The sequence below is a fragment of the Rattus norvegicus genome, chromosome 6 (genome assembly GCF_036323735.1).
Source record: "Rattus norvegicus strain BN/NHsdMcwi chromosome 6, GRCr8, whole genome shotgun sequence".
NCBI lineage: Eukaryota > Metazoa > Chordata > Mammalia > Rodentia > Muridae > Rattus > Rattus norvegicus.
The window spans coordinates 105,863,987-105,883,595 of NC_086024.1; the positions used below are offsets into that span (position 1 = coordinate 105,863,987).

General features: G+C 43.4%; 1 protein-coding gene across 3 annotated transcripts in view; it reads left to right on the forward strand.

Moving 5' to 3' along the window:
• The window catches only part of Exd2 (exonuclease 3'-5' domain containing 2), a 33,850-nt gene extending 16,056 nt beyond the window's left edge, over positions 1-17,794 (forward strand). For 2 of the 3 annotated variants that reach the window (XM_039112511.2, XM_006240286.4), the window contains 6 exons: positions 3,882-4,008; positions 9,721-10,052; positions 11,070-11,176; positions 11,394-11,529; positions 12,888-13,244; positions 16,463-17,794. In XM_039112511.2, coding sequence (XP_038968439.1) covers positions 3,882-4,008; positions 9,721-10,052; positions 11,070-11,176; positions 11,394-11,529; positions 12,888-13,244; positions 16,463-16,679 — 1,276 coding nt within the window. In that variant the 3' untranslated portion in view covers positions 16,680-17,794. The remainder of the gene's footprint in view (positions 1-3,881; positions 4,009-9,720; positions 10,053-11,069; positions 11,177-11,393; positions 11,530-12,887; positions 13,245-16,462) is intronic. The other variant, NM_001108715.1, reaches the window with a different exon arrangement.
• The last annotated feature ends 1,815 nt before the right edge of the window (positions 17,795-19,609 follow it).

Consider the following 19,609-nt stretch of genomic DNA (forward strand, 5'->3'; position numbering starts at 1 on the left):
GCTGAGTCATCTCTCCAGACCTGTGCGTACTCAATTTAACTTCCAAAGTCTTCACTACTCCTTGGTAAACCTAACTTCTAGTCAGCATTTGAGTTTGCAAACCCTGAGTTAGGCCCAAATAATGGTCAGCCTTGATCTTGACTTGGAGAAAGAGGCTCCCATCTTAGCTTTTCCTTCTGGGGACCCATTCACCTCATCTTTCTGAGGATAACATGGAATTCCTCAGGCACACACACAGCTCTCATTTATCTGTTATTTACTTATTTCCTTTTATGTGTTTGTGTGTTTTGCCTGCATGTGTGTTTCTGGAGGCCAGAAGAGGACATGGATTCCCTGGAACTGGCATTTCAGAGTGGTGTGAGTGACTGTGTGGGAGTTGGGAACTCAGTGTAGTCTCTGCAAGAGCATCAAGTGCTGTTAACTGTTGGGTCATCTCTCCAGAAACCACAGCCCTCATTTATACTGACAAGAACTGAAGCAGCCGCTTGTCTGTCTTAAATGACAGTGGCTATAAGGTGGGAGAGTGTCATAATCTCAGAGAAGGCTAAACATGCACCTGTCTGAATTTTTGAACATAAGTGAATTTTTATTTTGGTTTGCTACCTTTTTCACTTTTTTAGTGAAGAATATTTTTTCCTAGTATTATATGAAAATATTATTGTAAAAATTAAAACTCTTCAAAGTTTGAATTAAAGAAGAAAGCTCCATTACTTCTTTTTTCCTTGTTGGTTGATTTGTTTTTGAGACAGGGTTTCTCTGGGTAACAACACTGGAGCTCACCAGGTTGTAGACCAGGCTGGCTACTAATTCACAGATCTATCTTCCTCAGCCTCTGGAGTGCTGGGATTAAAGGCATACGCCACACCACATGGGCCAAAAGCTCCATTCAGTAGGCCCCTCTGCATTCTTCTGTGTATAGTGGATAAGAAGCTGAGTCAGGAGCACCCAGCAGTCTGCATTGTCAGTGCTGTCAGTTATAGCTGTGTGACTTGTGTGACCTGTGTGTGAGGGACTAAATCTCACTGTTAATTATCAATAGAGATAATACTCTTACCTTATAGGGTTGGTATAAGGATTAAATGGTTAAACAATATGAAGAACTGAGAAATACTGTGTGTTATATATGGCACTATATAAATTTTAATGTTAACCAACTTGTAATCATATCACTATAATTTTAGCATAATCATTTGATTGATTTTCTGGTATCTTTCTATGCATTTGGAGATAAATGAATGTATGTAAATTGAAAGTGCATTGAGTCTCTGAGAAAATGGAGAATAACTGAGTGTTGATTTGGCTAAAGATGGGCTGGGTGTGTTAGGGTTAACTCTTATAAAATTGGCACTCAAGATGCTGAGGCAGGAGGGCCACAAATTTGAGGCTAGCCTGGGATAGATCATGGACCCCTGTCTCAAAAATACCCCCCAAAAGAACTAGGCCAAAGATGAATATTATCATGAAATGGTAAGTACACAAGTTGTGGTTAGAGATAAAAATGAAATTGTGCGTGTGTTCAGGTGCACACACACATCCATGTGTGAAGGCCAGAGGTCACTGTGAGGTGTCTCCAGTTGTTTTTCCTTTCATTTTGTGGTTATGTAGGCAGGGCCTTAGCATATAGCCATAGCTGGCCTGGAACTCACTGTGTAGACCAAGCTGGCCTTGAATTCAAGACCTGCATGCCTGTCCTTGCCCCTGGGTGCTGGGATTGAAGGCATGCACCACCCTCCCAGCCCTCCACTTTGTTTTTGAGCTCTCAGATGTGACGAGTCTGGCTGGCCCTCACGCTTTTGTCTCTGCCTCTCAGCACTGAGGTTGAGGTGTGTTCTGCCTCACCTGGCCTCTGGGAGGTGGAGCTCCTTACGCTTACCTATCAAGTACTCTACCGTTGGATCATCCTCCAGAACAACAACAAAACTTGTGCCAGACCTTTACTTTTATTCGGATTTTCTTTTTTTTTAATGTTTTCCAGACTGAGAATTGAGCTTCAGTACTTGAATTAATTAGGAAAGTACTATATCATTAAACTGTATTTCCAGCCCAAGACCCTTCATTTTAAATGAACTTTTTATAATTAAGAAATTATTAACCATTATTGATGTTCCCCAGCCCCTTTGTACATACTGTCTAAGTATGTGCTTCACCACTGAGCTACACTCCAGGCTCTACTTTTGTGGTTTTTAATACAAACTAAATAAAGTTTGTAATCTCCCCCCATATCTTTAACTTCCATGGATTTAATCAAGACCTATATGTTTTATTCAAGTGTGCCTGGGTTTTTTTGTGTTTTTTGGACTTGGGTGACAAGGTGTGACGGTTGACTGCTTGTCAACAGTGGCAAGGCAAGGTTTCCTGTTCTCCTCGCTGTGGTCTTGGCTCCTGCAGTCCCTGAGGAAACTGCTGCAACACTGATAGGAGCCCCTGCCTGCCAGCCTGCTGTTCTGTGACTTCCAGATGCTCACCCTGGACCATTGTCATATGTTGTCTGCTCTATGTACTGATTTTTCTTGTTATTATCTGGGTACCAAGGATTGAATCCAGAGCCTCGTGCATGCTAGGCCAGTGTTCTCTCACTTAGATTTCTAAGCCATCTCTCTAGCCCAGGTCTTTATACTTTCATCTGCATTCAAATGAATATACATACATACATGTCCAAAGATTTAAATATTTTAAGTGAATTAATCACTAAGGTCTTACATATCCCTGCTGGTCTCGGACTCCATGTAGCTGAGTGTAATCTTGGTCCGGGAAATACAAGCATGTACCACCACACTCACTCTTAACGTTTTCTGCATGTATGTGAATTTGATTCTGTTTCCTTAAAATTTAGTTTCTCTGTGTGTAAGAGAGTGTGTGGCCCAGGGGCATGAAGAGAGATGGCCCAGTAGTTAAGAACACATACTGCTTTCTCTTCCAGAGGTCCTGAGTTCAGTTCCCAGCAACCACATGGTGGCTCACAACCATCTGTAATGGGATCCAATGCCCTCTTCTGGTGTGTCTGAGAACAGCGACTTGTCCATTAACACCCTAATGCAGTTATGGGGATTGGGGATTAAACTCAGGATATCAGGGTTGGTGGGAGGTGCCCTTTGCCCAGTGCCATCTCCCTGGCCCACTCATGTTTTCTGAATTTCATATAAATCTCTTGGTTAGTCTCTAATCTGAGATCAAGCCTTTTTGTTACCACACAAAAATTTTAAAAGGATTTTTTTATGTTTATTTTATGTGTGTGAGTGTTTCCCTGTACCTGTGTAAGTACTCCGCATGCGTGTAGAGCCTGAGAAGGCCAGAGACGGTATCAGACTTCCTGGACTGGAATTGCAGGTGGCTATGAACTGCCCCGTGAGTGCTGGGAACCAAGTCTGGGTCCTCAGCCATCTCTCCAGAATCCTGCAGCAGTTTCAATCAGGAAGTTTTGAACAACAGAAACAATTGCTTGTTTTTATACTCTTACCTCACCAATGAAAACAGCCTTGTTATTTTTTTCATACATAAGAAAGTTAGGCATGCGCATCATGGAAGGACATTTAGTCTGTGACGGTCCTCCTTGCTAGTAGTAGTGCTGCAGTGAGCAGCACTGAAGTCTTTGTCCTTTGGGTAAACTCCTGGAAAGAGAACTTTTGTATTTGAGTTTTTGATAGTTACTCGTTACTAAACTTTTTCATAATGATCATAAAAATGTCTAGTTTACACATTTTGTATGAGGCTAATTAATTTTATGCTCTATTGATACCAGATGTACTTCTTTTAAAAACAAAACAAAACACTACATTCTGATAGATATCTCATGTTTATTTGTGTTTATTGGTCATTTAAAATTTTTTCCTATGCATGCCATTTGCCCGGTTTTGATACATGGTTTTATTTATTTCTTGTAGAAACAGTGTACTCTGTAATGGGCTTAGCCTGAAATCACTTGCTGAGACTCTTTTGAACTTCCCACTTGACAAGTCCCTTCTACTTCGTTGCAGCAACTGGGATGCTGAGAATCTTACTGAAGACCAGGTACTTGTGATCAGAGAGTTGGTTCTAGTCTTCAATGCAAGCACCAGGCAGAGAGGCCTTAAAGCAGACTTACTGTCAAGTGACACTCAAGACAGTAATGTTCATGCTGCTTAAATGACATTAGAGTTCCTATGATGTGTTTTTTCCAGAAATACAAATGCATGAACATTTTTTAAAGTGCTATAAATCTCACCATAAGAAGCAGTAAGCAGTTCTCTGCCTTTGCCACCCCATTCCTTCTTTTGCTCCTCTACTCAGAGGTGACCTTTTAAATTTCTTGTTGGTAATTACCATTGTACTTTCAGATTATGTGTGTGTATCATTCTTTCTTATGTTTTGAATTCTTATACAGAAGTTGTGACTTAGGGATCTTCTAGTTTCTGGGTCCCAAACAATTTGTTCCTACCCTGTGTCCCCAGTATAAATAGACAATCCACTTTCATCAAGAACAATACTTTATTTTCCCAGGATGTATGATTTGTATTTCTGTTTTCTTAGTTTTCTGTATACTGTTGACTTAATCCCTCTCTTGGCTTTCTCAGATATGTTGAAAGACTAAAAATACTTGCCCAGTTTCCTATGGTTCTTTCCTTCTGTCCCTCTGTGGCCCTCTGCTGTTTTCCTGCAGCTCTTTGCTGCCCTGTTCTGCTCAAGAATGTTGGCTCTCCAGACCTGTTGCCCACTGCAGTTCTTCTGTCTGTCTGTCTGTCTGTCTGTCTGTCTGTGGCTCCCCCCACTTCTCTTCTCTACTGAATCCCATGGCTAAATCCCGTGGCTTTGTCCTCTTGTTGTCCTGCATGTCTGAAAGGACAAGTGACCTCCCTCTCTTAGCTAGTGATTTGCCTATTAGCAGTTTAGGGCAGAAGCCATTTTCTTGCAAAATTTTGAAGGTCCTTGTATTCTAGCTTCTAACATTTGAGTGTGTGACTGTTCTTTCTGGAAATTCTCTTTCCTTCCTTGTTTGAAATCCTCAGTGAGAAACATGGATAGAGGCCATGTTTTATGCACAGTAGCAGGATTTAGTGGACCCCTTTCTGTCTGGATGTTCTTCTCTTCCTGAATGGACCCCTTTCTGTCTGGATGTTCTTCTCTTCCAGTTCAGAAAAGAATCCTCAGATTATTTTCTATGACATTTACTACTCTCCCTTTTTTTTTTTTTTTGGTCTAAAGAACTTCTTTTTGGATTACTGGATTCCCCAAATTGATCCTTTAACTTTCTTTTTCTTGAGATAGTCTCATGCTGTCCTATCTCTGTCTGTCTTGGGGTAGGAGTCTGGACGTACAGATTCGTGCTGCTGCACCTGGCTTTTTACACAGGTCTGGTTGGAACTCAGGTAGCCAAGCCGCAGAGCTGGCTTTACCTGCAGCCCTGAGTACACGCTGTTGACCCAGCCTTTGTCTCTGCTTAGGATGCAGCCTCTTCACAGAGTGGGAAGGGTTTCTGCTTCCCTTCCATTCCCTGCATCACCTCTTCTTCCTCAGAGTTCCTTCTCATTAATACTTGGCCTTGGCCTTCATGTGAGGGATTTGTCCAGATGTTTAAACCTTAGTTTTCCATTCATATTTAAGGAGACATAAGGTGAAAGATGTATCTTTCAAAACATGCTCAGGGCCTGGACTCAGTTTTCAATATCACACACACAAAAAAGACAGACAAACAAGAGAGAGAGAGAGAGAGAGAGAGAGAGAGAGAGAGAGTGTCAGACAGACAGACATAAAAACCAGGTGTGATGAAGTCTGTCTTTAATCCCAGCAGAGGCAGTCAGAGCCCTGAGTTTGAGGCCAGCCTGGTCTGCAGGTTGAGTTCCAGAACAGCAAGGCTACAGAGAGAAACCCTATCTCTAAAATAAATAAGTAAGCAAGAAGTAAATAAATAAATAATCTGATAAGCTGTATCATCTGATGAGTAAATAAAATGTAGGCACGCAGTGGCACATTACTCAACAAGTAAAAAGGTACATGCTATAAACATGTGATCCTCTTGACTTGGCCTTCCATATGTTTCACACATGTGCCAGCTTCTCAGCTTTTTTTTTTAAGATTTATTTATTTTGTGTGTGTGTGTGTGTGTGTGTGTGTGTGTGTGTGTGTGTGTATGTGTATGTATGTATGTATATATATATATATATGACTACACTGTAGCTATCTTCAGACACACCAGAAGAGGGCATCAGATCCCATTACAGATGTTTGTGAGCCACCATGTGGTTGCTGGGAATTGAACTCAGGACCTCTGGAAGAGCAGTCAGTGCTCTTAACCTCTGAGCCATCCGGCCCCAGAGTTGGGAGGAAAAGTGGGGACCAATTAGGGAGAGCTCTCTAAGGACTAAGACCTGACTCTGTTGTATCAGTTGTCAGGGAACACGACCAGGCTGGCCTCCAGCTCATAGCGATCTGCCTGCCTCTGCCTCTAGAGTGCTAGGATTAAAGACACCACTGCCCTGCAATAATTCTTAATTGGGGCCAACAAGATGGCACGGTGACTAATAGCTAAGCCTGAAAACCTTAGTTCAGTCCCTAGGATCCACTTGGTAAAACGAGAGAATGACTCCAGCAGGTTCTTCTCTAACATCTGTACACATACGGTGGCACATGCAGCCATACATACATGCAAATAAACAAATGTAACAAAATATTTAACAATGCTTTTTTTTCTAACTATAAGCATAACTGGTAAGATTTCAGGGAACAGGAGCCTGGAGAGATGGCTCAGCAGTTATGGGTACTGCTGCTCTCCAAAGGACCCAAATTCCATTCCCAGTTTTAAATATTGACTCACAACCACCTGGAAGTATTCCAGGAGATCCATGGGCACCAATCACACACACACACACACACACACACACACACACACACACACACACACATGCAGGCAAATACTTATACACATAAAATATAATACATAAATCTTGAAAAAAGATCAGAGAATAGTATTTACTCATGATGTTTAAAGTATGTTCCAGGGCAGCCAGGGCTACACAGAGAGACTCTGTTTTGGAAAAACAAAAATGAACAAACAAACAAAACCAGTGGTTGAGTACACAGCAGTTACAGCAGGACTTGGGGGCTGGTGGGCTCCTTTTCAGTAGCTGTGGTTAGTCAGGTGTCAGTAATTGTGTATCTGATAGATTATTTCTCCACCACCAGTGAAATGAGCCAATTCAAGCCAGATTGGAGTATATTAAGTGCAGGTTTATTGGGAAGCTGCTCTCTGGCAAGTTCACTGGCCCCAAGGATTGAGACCAGGGGAGTCACCATGGGAAGACAGAGAGGTGAGGGCTTTGGGTGGGGTTGGGGGAGGGGGAGAAAGGGTGAAAGTAGAGAGAGAGAGAGAGAGAAGAGAAGGAGAGAGAGACCAAAATGTCTGAATTCCATAGGGAGGAGCCTCTCGGGGAAGGGCAGTCTATTCCCTTGGCTGTAAAGTTCAGGGTTGTGGGCAGAGTATGCCAGGTAGGGACTGAGGGATGCTGGGAGAACTTGGAGGCTAGGTCTGCTTTAATATGTAAAATATGCACCTCAGTCCTTTGTCCTGGGTCCTAAATCAAACACCCCAGCCTTTTGTTGATTATAAATGAATAAGGAGCAACATAATCGTCTATGTATGCTTCCTGCTAACACTGGGGCACCGTTTATGGAGTGTGGGCAAAAAGGTGGGATGTCAGCTAAGTCCAGGAAGAACTGGTTGTTTCGCTGCTGTCCAGGTTTCGGACCATCTTGGGGTAGGAGTGTGCAGGCCCAGTTCAAGCAGTCTCTGAGGCTGGGCCAGAGCACCTGTGAGTAACCGTTTCACAGCTTTCCTGGATGCAGGTTCTGAGGGAACACCTAGGTGTTAGGGGCAGAAGATAAAAGTAAAGCTAAGGAGTTTAGGAGAAAAACTTTTTCTTGGGTATACAGTTTGAAACTCTTGGGCCCGTGGTCTTGGTAGTTGGAGGAGGGGTGAGGGGGCTCCCAGGATCAGAGAAAGGGAAATAGATCCTACCCTCAGGAACAGGCAGGTAGGGAGGGAAACAGGCTGTTAATTAACTGTACTGATCTTGAGTCCATTTGACCTGGTGGACTCAAGTGTATTCCCTGAAACTTATAAGAATCTTTTAAGTTTACAAAAAGATAAATCCTTCATATCTTGCATTTATCAACATCAAGATATCTTCCTAGACCTTCAGACACTTTCTTGGAAGCTTTCAGCATCTATTCCCTCTGCTGCTTGGTTTCTCCAGAAATGAATCCTTCAGTCTTACCCTTAGGAGTAATTCTTTAATATTTTGTATTTTGTATAGCTATATGTAGGCCTTCAGTTTAGCTATTATGTGATTTAAATTTTTTGAAAAGATACATTTATTTTTATTTTGTGTGCACTGGTGTTTTGCCTGCATGTATGTCTGTGTGAGGGTGTCAGTTCCGTAGAACTGGAGTTACAGACAGCTGGGAGCTGCCATCTGTATGCAGGGAATTGAACTTGGATCCTTTGAAAGAGCTGCCAGTGCTCTTAATCGCTGAGCCATCTCCCCAGCCCTTGTGATTTAAATTTTTACTATTTTGAGGCCAGAAGAGGTAGTTTCCTGGCCCTGTTATGCTGGCAAGTTAGTAAGTGTTTGAAAGTGGTTTTGTTTTGTTTTTGTTCTTATTTTTTTCCATCATTTCCAACTCATCATTGACCTTCACAGATACCATGTCTAACTCTAGATCTCAACTTTAATTTCTAGGGCTGGAGAGATAGCTTAGTGGTTAAGAGCACTGACTGCTCTTCCAGAGGTCCTGAGTTCAATTCCCAGCAACCACATGGTGGCTCACAACCAACTGTAATGGGATCTGATGCCCTCTTCTGGTGTGTCTGAAAACAGCTACAGTGTACTCATATAAATAAAAATAAATAAATCTTACAGACTAATTTTATATAATAAAGACTATATATAAAGATTATTTTTTATATAATAAAATTCACCTATCTAAAATGGCAAGCATGAACACATGCCTCTAATATTATCGATGGGAACTGGAGTCAGGAATGTCTCTAGCTCAAGGCCATCCCAACCTATATAGCTAGATCCTGTCTCAAAAAGGACAAAGTTGGACATGGCATTCTACTAATCCTGCATAGGATTAGCAGCTCTGGGGACTCATCTGTTTTCCCAGTTCTGGGGTTGCCGGTGAGTGTCACCAGGCCCAGCTGTTTTACATGGTTTCTGGGATCGAGCTCATGTCTTCTTGCTTGCAAAGCATGCACTTTACTGACTGAACCATTCATCCAACTGCCACGATAGACTTTTATTTTTATTTAGTTTTATATTAGAGATAGAACCTCACATCCTGAGTTAATGGTGGCCTTAAACTCAATGCAGTCTGGTAGTCCTCCTGACTCAATTTCCCAAGTGCTGGGATTAAAGGCAAAAATATGAGAGAGAGTGGGGGGTGGGGGTTTGAAACCAGATGTTTTGTTTGTTTGTTTTTTCTGGAGTGAGGGTTTCTCTATGTAGTCTGGCTGTCCTGGAACTCACTCTGTAGACCAGTCTGGCCTTGAACTCAGAGATCTGCCTGCCTCTGCCTCCCGAGTGCTGGGATTAAAGACTACCACCACCGTTTGGCTGAATCCAGGGTTGTATGCTGCTGAGCAGTGCTAGCCTGAGTGGTATTCCGAGACATCTGTAATTGACTCTGAAGGTACCCTGTCTGCTTGTCTTCTGTATCCCACTGACCTCTGGCTTTTCTCTTTAGGTAACTTATGCTGCCAGGGATGCACAGATTTCAGTGGCTCTCTTTCTCCATCTTCTTGGATACCCTTTCTCTAGAAATTCCTATGAAGAGGAAAACAATGGCCAAATCAACTGGCAAAAAGTCTTGGAGAAATGCAGGGATATGGTAGACATCCCATTCCGAAGCAAAGGACTTGCCCGGCTGGGTGAAGAGATTAATGGGGAAGCACTGGAATCGCAGCAGAAGCCAAGAAATAGGAAGGCTAGGACTGATGGAATGGTGCCAGGCAGCAACCAAGGGAGAGACCCCAGGAAGCATAAGAGGAAGCCCCTGGGGGTGGGCTATTCTGCCAGGTAACCCGTATGTTCCCTGATGTTGAAGAGTTAGGGCCCAGCTTTACCCTGAGGTTTCCCAGCAGAGACCCCAGGGCTAATGTCCCCTGCCTTTAGTAACATTAGCACTGTGCTTCTCTTTGTGTTCTTCCTTTCCCCTTTTCCATTTGTCAGTTGGAATAGAGATGAAGAGACTTTACTCATGCTTTGTCACCGTCCCTAGTGCAACCTTGGGCCAGGCTCACCAGGTAGATGCACTTGCTACCAAACCTAACCACCTGGTTAACTAAGTCTTCAGGACCCACGTGGCAGAAGGACAGAACTGACTCCCAAAGTCGTCCTCTGATCTCCAAATGCACGTGTGTGCCTCTCCTCCAGAATAAACAGTTATAATAAAATATTTTAAGAGGATATAAATTTTATTTGTTTGAGACAGCTATGAACATGAATAACATGAAGTCCTCATACTTACCCGGAGAAATGCACCTTAAGATTCCTTGTTAATTTAGAGTGATTTCAGACTCATACCAACTTTATTGTGTAGAGAATCTCCCATGTGACTGACACCTCTTAAGGAGGATGCTTTGAGTGGAAGTGTGATCTCTGGAACATGGCACCTTTAAGAATTAGATGATTAAGTTGAAGGAAACATCGCATGTGAGCCAGAATTAACCCACGTGCCCTCATCTCTTTATATTGAACTTTTACCATTTTAATTTAGCGTTTGTTTAATTCAGCGATTTGGCAGTTTATTAGTGCTCTGTTCCTGTTTACATTCACAGCAGAACTCTGTGAATTCCTCCTAACTCACTTCCCAGTGTCTCGGTCCATAAGCATAAGAATTAGAGGCTCGTTTGTAGCTCTGCTTTCCAGCCAATACAGATGGAGAGTCCAGTGTGGTTTCTTGCCTGTTTGTTTTTTCTACATGTAGTATATTTGATTCTGATGTTGAGAATAATTTGAGTCATTCAGAAGAGTGTGGAAGGTCTTAGGAAGCGTGACCAACAGCTTTCCTTATGAGATTTCTTTTCCCTGCAGAAAGTCACCTCTCTATGATAACTGCTTTCTCCAAGCTCCTGATGGACAGCCCTTGTGCACCTGTGACCGGAGGAAAGCTCAGTGGTACCTGGACAAAGGCATTGGAGGTATGAGACGCATCTGTCATATTTGCTTATAAATAAGGTCTTCTTGTGAGTGGGTGTGGAAGAGGGTGACTGCAGGAAGACAGAGACCTTGAGATGTTCGGGACTGGGTAGTCATAACCTGGAGTTCTCAGCTTGAACACAGTGAACAATGGTTAAGAGTGCTTCTTGGAAGCAGAGGTGGGAGCACCCAGCACTGATGTGTTCTCTTTTTCCTAAGAGCTGGTGAGTAAAGAACCCTTTGTGGTCAGGCTACAGTTTGAACCTGCAGGAAGACCTGAATCCCCGGGAGATTATTACTTGATGGTTAAAGAGAACCTGTGTGTTGTCTGTGGCAAGACAGATACCTACATCCGGTAAGTATTTATTGGACTAAGAAATCTGCCTCCTGTGGCAGTTGCTGTGTAGTCACATGTTGAGCCCCAGATGCCTTGGTCAAGTTTTCCTACAATGGCAGAGAGACGTATTTCTACAAACACCACAGTTTTCCTGACAGCTTCAACATTCTGTCTGCCATCTCTCGTGGCCTCTGTTCCTCTTAAAGCAGACCTTGAAGCTGTGTCCCGGGTTCCCTCCCTGAAGCCCTCGAGCTTTCTGAGCCTCAGTGTTGGTTATAGTTCCCCAAGGCTGTCCTCTCCGTTAGGGTTCCCACAGTGAATGTGACGCTGAGCACCGGGTTTGCATACCTTTCTCCTCGGCCCTGTACAGTAATTCTCTCTCCTCCTCCCCTTTCAACTTCCCTCCCTCCTGGCTTCCCCATTCCCTCGCTTCCTCCACCGTTTTGGTGTGCTTTGTTATTTCTCTTTTTTCTTCTTTTTCTATTTTGTTATTTTCTGGTATTATTGTTATTTTCTTTTTTGAAACTTAATTTTTTTTCTCTTTTTTTTTTTTTTCGGAGCTGGGGACTGAACCCAGGGCCTTATGCTTACTAGGCAAGCGCTCTACCGCTGAGCTAAATCCCTAACCCCTGAAACTTAATTTTTTAAGTTTCACTTTTTCTCTTTAAGATCACTTTTTCTCATCTTGAGACAGAATATTTTTTCTCTTCTTCTATTTACTTAGGTATTTTTACTTAGGTATTTTTAGAGACAGTGTTTCTCTGTGTAGCCCTAGCTGTCTTGGAACTCGCCCTATAGATCAGGCTGGCCAAGAAGGCGGAAGTCTGCCTGCCTTTTCCTCTCCAGCACTGGGATTAAAGGCGTGTGCCACATGCTCCTTTTACTGGTTCACTTCCCTCCCTCCTTTCTCTGCATGGTGAGACAACTGTTGTCACTGAGAGTTTTTCCTGAGAACATAGCTCTGCTTAGAAAATGATGACAGACCTTGGTGAGTCAGGAAGTAATATCAGAGTAATGAGTCCTTAGATAAAGGAAATTGGTTTGCTTAGCCCATCAGACTTCTTTGAGATTTATTGTGCAGGTATCAAAGCCAGTATAATATCATTTCCTTTCTCTTAGAGTCTCCTTTCTAGGAACATGGTAGTTGTTACCAGCCTCTGCCATTGAAGCCTTACAGCATGTAGTCTGTACTTACTTTGAGAGGACTCTAATGCTCAGGTAGATAAGGCAAGCAGGTGGGCCTGAAAGGTAGTAGGTGGAACTGCCTTCATGTGACCTCTGTTGAGTTGTGCTGCCCAAGTGTCTCACTTGCTGGCTCCATAGATGCTCAGTATCATAAGGTAATGAGCATCGCCTTTGGGGTGGGCTCATTGCAGGAAAAACATAATTCCACATGAGTACCGCAAGCACTTCCCCATTGAGATGAAGGACCACAACTCCCATGATGTGCTGCTGCTCTGCACCTCCTGCCATGCCATCTCTAACTACTATGACAACCATCTGAAGCAGCAGCTGGCCAAGGAGTTCCAGGCCCCCATTGGCTCAGAGGAGGGCCTGCGCCTGCTGGAAGACCTAGAGCGTAGGCAGGTGCGTTCCGGAGCCAGAGCCCTGCTCAATGCGGAGAGCCTACCTGCCCATCGGAAAGAAGAGTTGCTGCATGCACTCAGGGAGTTTTACAACACAGACATTGTTACAGAGGAGATGCTCCAAGAGGCGGCCAGCCTGGAGACCAGGTACAGCTTACTGTTCGGAGAAAGACTGGGGTGTGGCCCAGTAACAGCAGCCTGCACGGCTGCATGAGAATGCTTGTCAGTCACAGTGCTTAGCCACCTGCATATCAACCAGTGTCTGTCTGTCCAATTCTGTGGGTAGAACCAAACGATCTGAGAACTTCCTTCTCGTAAGCGATGGCGAGATGGCTCAGCAGCTTAAGGCAAATACCTACTGCCAAGTCTTGACAACTCACTTGGACCCTAGGGCCTGCGTGGCAGATCAAGAGAACTAAGTTCTAGAAGCTGGCCTCGAACCTCCACACATGTCATGGCATCCTTGTGCACACGCGCATGCACTCGCATGCCACATACACCACACACCTATATACACAATACCTAAAGAAACTGAGGTTTTTAAAATGATTGTTTTATTATAGCTACAGAGTTCTGCCTGCATATATGCCTTCAGGCCACAAGAGGGCACCAGATCTCATCACAGATGGTTGTGAGCCACCATGTGGTTGCTGGGAATTGAACTCAGGACCTCTGGAAGAGCAGTCAGTGCTCTTAACTTCTGAGCCAGACCCAGGAGTGTTTTTTTAAAGGAGATTTGCCAGTTGTGAAGTATCTCTTGTTGGCTGTATACGATCATATGTCAAATTAAGTGGAGTTGGGGGCTGATGATTATTTGTAGAGGTGAATTCTAAAGTCAGCACATAAAGTGAAAATAATAGCAAAGTGTCACGAAGTAGGGTATGTGTGGCTTTACGTCTCTCACCCCACACCTCGGGTTGTGAGACTTTTGACCACTGCATTCATTCATGTTTCCTGTCTCTCTCACTGCGCTGATTGTCTGGACCCATGGAATAGAATTTTGAGCAAACAGCTCCCCTATTTAATTTTTTCTTCTTCCTTTTCTCATTTCCCTCCGTCCGTGTGAGTACATAGTTGAATGCATATGACAGTGTTCCTAAACAAGAAGTGTACAGTCCTGGGGCATGAGCAGGTGCATGGCTCCAACAATAAGAACTGTGTGTTACTATGCAGCTTTCGGGTTAGAGGATTACCTAATCAGTAGGACAGGAGGTCCATAAACTCCGGTAATGAGACCGAATGCCTACAGTGTTTTGTTACCAGTAAGAGAAAATGTAAAGACTTTATTTATAGCAGCAAATAGTTGTCTCTTTGTTCAAAATGTGCTTATTTCACTCATACTACTGAGTTCAGAGACAGCAAATGTCTACTGAACAGACCCTTACAGAGACACTGACGCGCTCAGACCAAAATAATAGGCCACACAAATTGCCTTTTTATCTAATAGCAACCTAATGACTTTTTATTTATATCTCGTATTTTTTTTTCTTTTCTTTTTATCGGAGCTGGGGACCGAACCCAGGGCCTTGCGCTTCCTAGGCAAGTGCTCTACCACTGAGCTAAATCCCCAACCCATATCTCGTATTTTTAATTGTTCAAAGTTTTTAAAAATGTATTTTTATACAGCCATAACATAAATGTTATTTTCTAAGTTTTAATTAAATACTGTGGGGTTAAAGTTAAGTAACTTGTCAAGGTCACATTACATTAAGAAGACTGCCTTTGACTATTTCCCAAATGAGCTTCTTGAATTTTGTTTCGTTTATTAGTTTGTATATACCCATGAATGCTGGTGTCTGGGTAGACTTGGGTACCATAGCATGTGTGGAGGTCAAAGAACAACTTTGGAAATTGGTTCTTTGCTTTGACGAAGGCCCACCAGGGAGCCCGCGCAGGATGCTGGCTTATGCTGCTGGGGTTCGTATCTAAGCCATCTCCGGGACCCCCAGATGAACTTTTTTTTAAAGATGTATTTATTTATTATATATAACTACACTGTAGCTGGCTTCAGGCACACAGATGGTTATGAGCCACCATGTGGTTGCTGGGATTTGAACTCAGAACCTCTGGAACACCAAGTCAGTGCTCTTAACCACTGAGCCATCTCTCCAGCCCCCAGATGAACTTCTTAGGACAGGCCTTTCTTTTGAAAATTTTATTATTTTATTTAATTATTTATTTGGTTTTTCAAGACAGGATTTCCCTGTGTAGCCCTGACTGTCCTGGAATTCACTCTAAATAAGGCTGATCTTGAAGTCAGAAGTCCGCCTGCCTCTGCCTCCTGAGTGTTGGGATCACTGGGGTGCACCACGATGCCCAGCTAATCACAGACCTTTTTAATAAGGGGGTCACTGCACTGGGTTAGAGGATAGATTGAAACTGAGGACAGGTTGTTTAGGGAGAGATTGAAAATAGTGGGGTTGAGTATGATGGCATTTGGGAGGCAGAGGCAGGTGGATCTGTATGAGTTCAAGTCCAGCCTGGTTTACATAATGAGCTCCTGGACAGCCAGGGCTACCTGGAGAGACCTTGTCTCAAAAACAAAAACAAAAGCAAAAGCAAACAAACAAACAAGCCAGTGGTAAATTATGAAACACCTGCAGACGTTGGGAGAGTCCAAAGTTGCTGAGCTAGAGGGGGCTTAGGATTGGAAGTACAGATACTGGCAGAGGGTAGAAGCTTGGGAAAGGCACTTTTTTGAGAAAGGTGGTTTCACTCTCTTGAAGGAGGTGGAGGGAGCTTCTGGGAGGCTCTGCTCACATAGTACCAGCAGTTTTCATGGTTTCCTGTCTAGCTAGGGACCAGGCAGGGGCTTTGTCTTCTGCTGTACACTGTTTGCACAGCTGAGCAGCCACAGGAACTCTGACTGTAACTGACACACTCCTTGCTAGTGTGCTCTGACATACTTTCTGTGAGGAAGAAGGTTCTACAGGGTGATCACCTTGAAGTGTACACCCAAGTCTGTCAGTGTTCTGAGAAACCAGGCTGGTGGACTGATTAAACAGCTTCATTTTAATACTGATATGGTTTAAGATTAATAGTTAATGGCTTACAGAGAAGTAAGTCGTTCCCTGAGTAGCCTTGCACCAACAAATACAAGATCAATATTTCTAATTCATCATCAGCCAGGCAAGATGTCCCTATAGGGATGAGTGTATGTGGCCTTCCCATAAATATAACTCAAAACCCCCAAATGCCTCCAGTTTGAGTCTGTATCCTACATATTAAGAAAAAAATAGAGGTTAAAAAAGATATTTTGAAAACATTTAAAATAATGTGTCCTTTGGGGTAAATCTCTTTATCTGCCTATGAGAGTGTCCAGTGCTTGTTTTTCTCAGACCCTTTCCAACTTCATGTTTTGACAGGATATACAATGAAAGTTATATTCCTCATGGGCTAAAGGTGGTACAGCGGCACACGGAGGGTGGGCTGCGCTCCCTCATGCAGCTGGAGAGCCGCTGGCGTCAGCACTTCCTGGACTCCATGCAGCCTAAGCACCTGCCCCAGCAGTGGTCAGTGGACCATAACCATCAGAAGCTGCTCCGAAAGTATGGGGACGACCTTCCCATCAAGCTGTCATGAGTACTGCTTCCTGCAGATCAGGACAGGCGGGAAGCAGGGGCCTCCTGCTGTTAATGTTCTTAACGGTCGAAGCCCTGGTAACTCAGCTCAGAATGCTAACCTACACTGATCCCCAGGTCCTTCTGATGGAGCAAGGCTGTTGTTTAAAGGGGAGCTTATGGTTTTGAATTTTAGTTGAGGAGTCTATTCTTTTCTCCTCCTCTCTCTCCTATTTTTCTGTGCAAAAGAAGCTTGGCCTTCATTTTCACACTCCCTCTCTGCTTGTCCTGTTAAGAGGGAGAAGTCTTCTCTAAAATAACTTGTCGGGCCCTGGGAAGATGTTTATAATTCTCTTTGCTGCCTTGGTTTTTCCAGGCCTGAGAGAAAACTTTCTCCACAGTTGAAGAAGTGACCCACAAGTCACAGTCATATTCCCAGCTCAGCCTCACACTTTTAATCTTCCTTGCTCTCCCATATGCATTTGTTTGGGGCCCATTCCAACTGTATTACTTGGATTTATTTTACATGCTTGAAAATGTTACCACTTAACACATACAGGACCAAAGTCCAGCTTGCTATGGGCTCCTTAACATCACAGGGGAAGTCCTTTTCTGGAAATGAGTACTCAGCTGGCTGTGCTGACAAGCACTGACCCTTTCCCAGGAGAGCTGTGGTACATTGTTCAGCCTCTCCTCTGCTTGCATGTCTCTTGTCCTGCTCTGAGGACCATCATCTCTCCGCACCCGCTCCCTTCAGTGTTCATGTTCCATTGCGTTTGCAGTACTGATCTCTCCTTAGTATTTAAGTCACTCCCATAGCCCTTTGGCCAGGTTTCAGAGTGAGGACTTCACCTCCCCTAAAGCCTGAGACACTGAAATTAACTGATACAATAGAAGTTTAAAAGGGTAATGCTTCACCTTTCAAAATGTTAGACTACTACTTTGAGTATGAAATCAATTTATTAGCAATTAGTATTTTTTCTAAACTATTAGGAAAACTTTCTTATTTTATAAGATCTTAACAAGCTTGAAAAGAATTTTATGGCCAGAATCCAACAAGAGTTCTATTTTGGAATTGTACCCAAGTTGGTTATAACTGATCTGACATTGATAAATAAAACAACTTCAAAGCACAAAGCTCAGTAATTGTAAATGTGAAACTTTTCTTACCAACGGTATAAAAATCAGTGTTTGTGGGATTGCTGTTTATCCTTCAGAGTCCCTGCCTCATGACAGGACTGTGATACCTAGGCATGGACATACCATACACACCGCACCACAAGCCTGGTGGGTTTGCAGTTCACAAACGCATGACATGTGCATGCTACACACTGCCCGTCTGTCCTACCTTTCCACCTGTCCTCTCAGGCATTTTCTTTTTATGTAAGTTTGCTGTAACTGTCTTCAGACACACCAGAAGAGGGCATCTGATGCCATTACAGATGGCCGAGAGCCACCGTGTGGTTGCTGGGAATTGAACTCAGGACCTCCGGAAGAACAGTCAGTGCTCTCAATCACTGAACCATCTCTCCAGCTCCTCTCAGGCGTTTCTGATCATGACTAGACATCCTTATAAACAAATAGGACCAGCTCCTTTTGGGGAATTTATGTTTAACGAAGTAGAAGCCTGTGTCTTCTGGCTGTGGGAACTCAGTGAGAAAGCCCAGAGAGGAATGGGAGCTGGCTTGGCCCTGGGTCATGGTAGTTGCCAGGCTCCCCACAAGATGGCACTCACAGATTTGTTTTTATATGCCTTCTTGAGAAATAAGCAACTTTGTATATGTGGTCATTGAATATAACCTGTGCCCTGTGTTTCAAAATATTTGTAGCTAATTTTGAGTCACTTCCATAGCTTTATAAGAAAACTTTTTTCTGAAAACAGAGAGATGTGTTCTCCTAGTCCTCCTGATTTGCATACGAAGAAGAGAGGAATACTGAGGAGGTCAGTGGTTGCTGTGAGGTGCACTGTTTGCTAAGTGAAGAGTACGCTCTCCAGTGGCGCCCAACAAGGTCCAGTGTGAGAGAGCCAGCAGCAAATCAGGAGAAAGCCAGTCTGTGCAGCGTAGGGTCTGTGTCTTCTTCAGAAGAGCATTCCTGTGTGGGTTGGAATCTGTAGTCTTGAGTCTATCTTGACTCTTGAGTCTATTTTGAGCCTTTCCCTAAGATTTAAGTTGCCGTCTTCAATGAGAAATTTTAGAGTAAACCTATTTTTCTGATATAAAATACACAAAGAAGGGTGTGGGTAATGTTTTCCTGTAGTCTCTGTATGCAGAATGAAAAAGCAGGAGGATGTTGGATTTGATGCTAGGTTGGAAAAATAACAGAGGTCCATCTGCCTTCTGTCTGGAGCAGATCTAGACTTTGGTGACGAGTTTAAGAATCTTCATTCAGCCAGGTGTGGCAGTGCACAGTCACCGTGGCTCCCACCATCCCAGCACCTCAGCAGCCCATACAGGGAAGCAGGGGCAGGTAGGTCTCTGAGCTCAAGGCCAGCCTGGCTTACATAGTGAGTTCCAGGACAGCCAGAGGTACATAAAGAGACCCTGTCTCAAAAGAAAAAAAAAATCAGCATTTTAAACGATGTATAATATTTAAACTTAAATATAAAGTTAAAATTGTCATATATGTATGTGCGTGCTCGTGTGTGTCTGATGTTTATATGCATCCTGATTTTTTTCCCGTTCACTAATATGACATCACAAGTAATTTACTCTGTCTTTAAGTCTTTGAGAATAAAGTTCTAAAGCGTGCTGGCTCATGGCTATAGTCCTGGCCCTTGGGAGTGGAGGCAGGAAGACCAGAACTTTAGGGTTTTCTTCAGCTACATGGTGAGTTTAAGACTATTTGAGCTACATGAACCCTTGTCTCAGACAAAACAAGACAGCAGAAAACCAGTGAAAGTGAATGGTGATGTGTTTCCGGGAGCTCTCCTTTGGTTGTGCAGCCCCATAC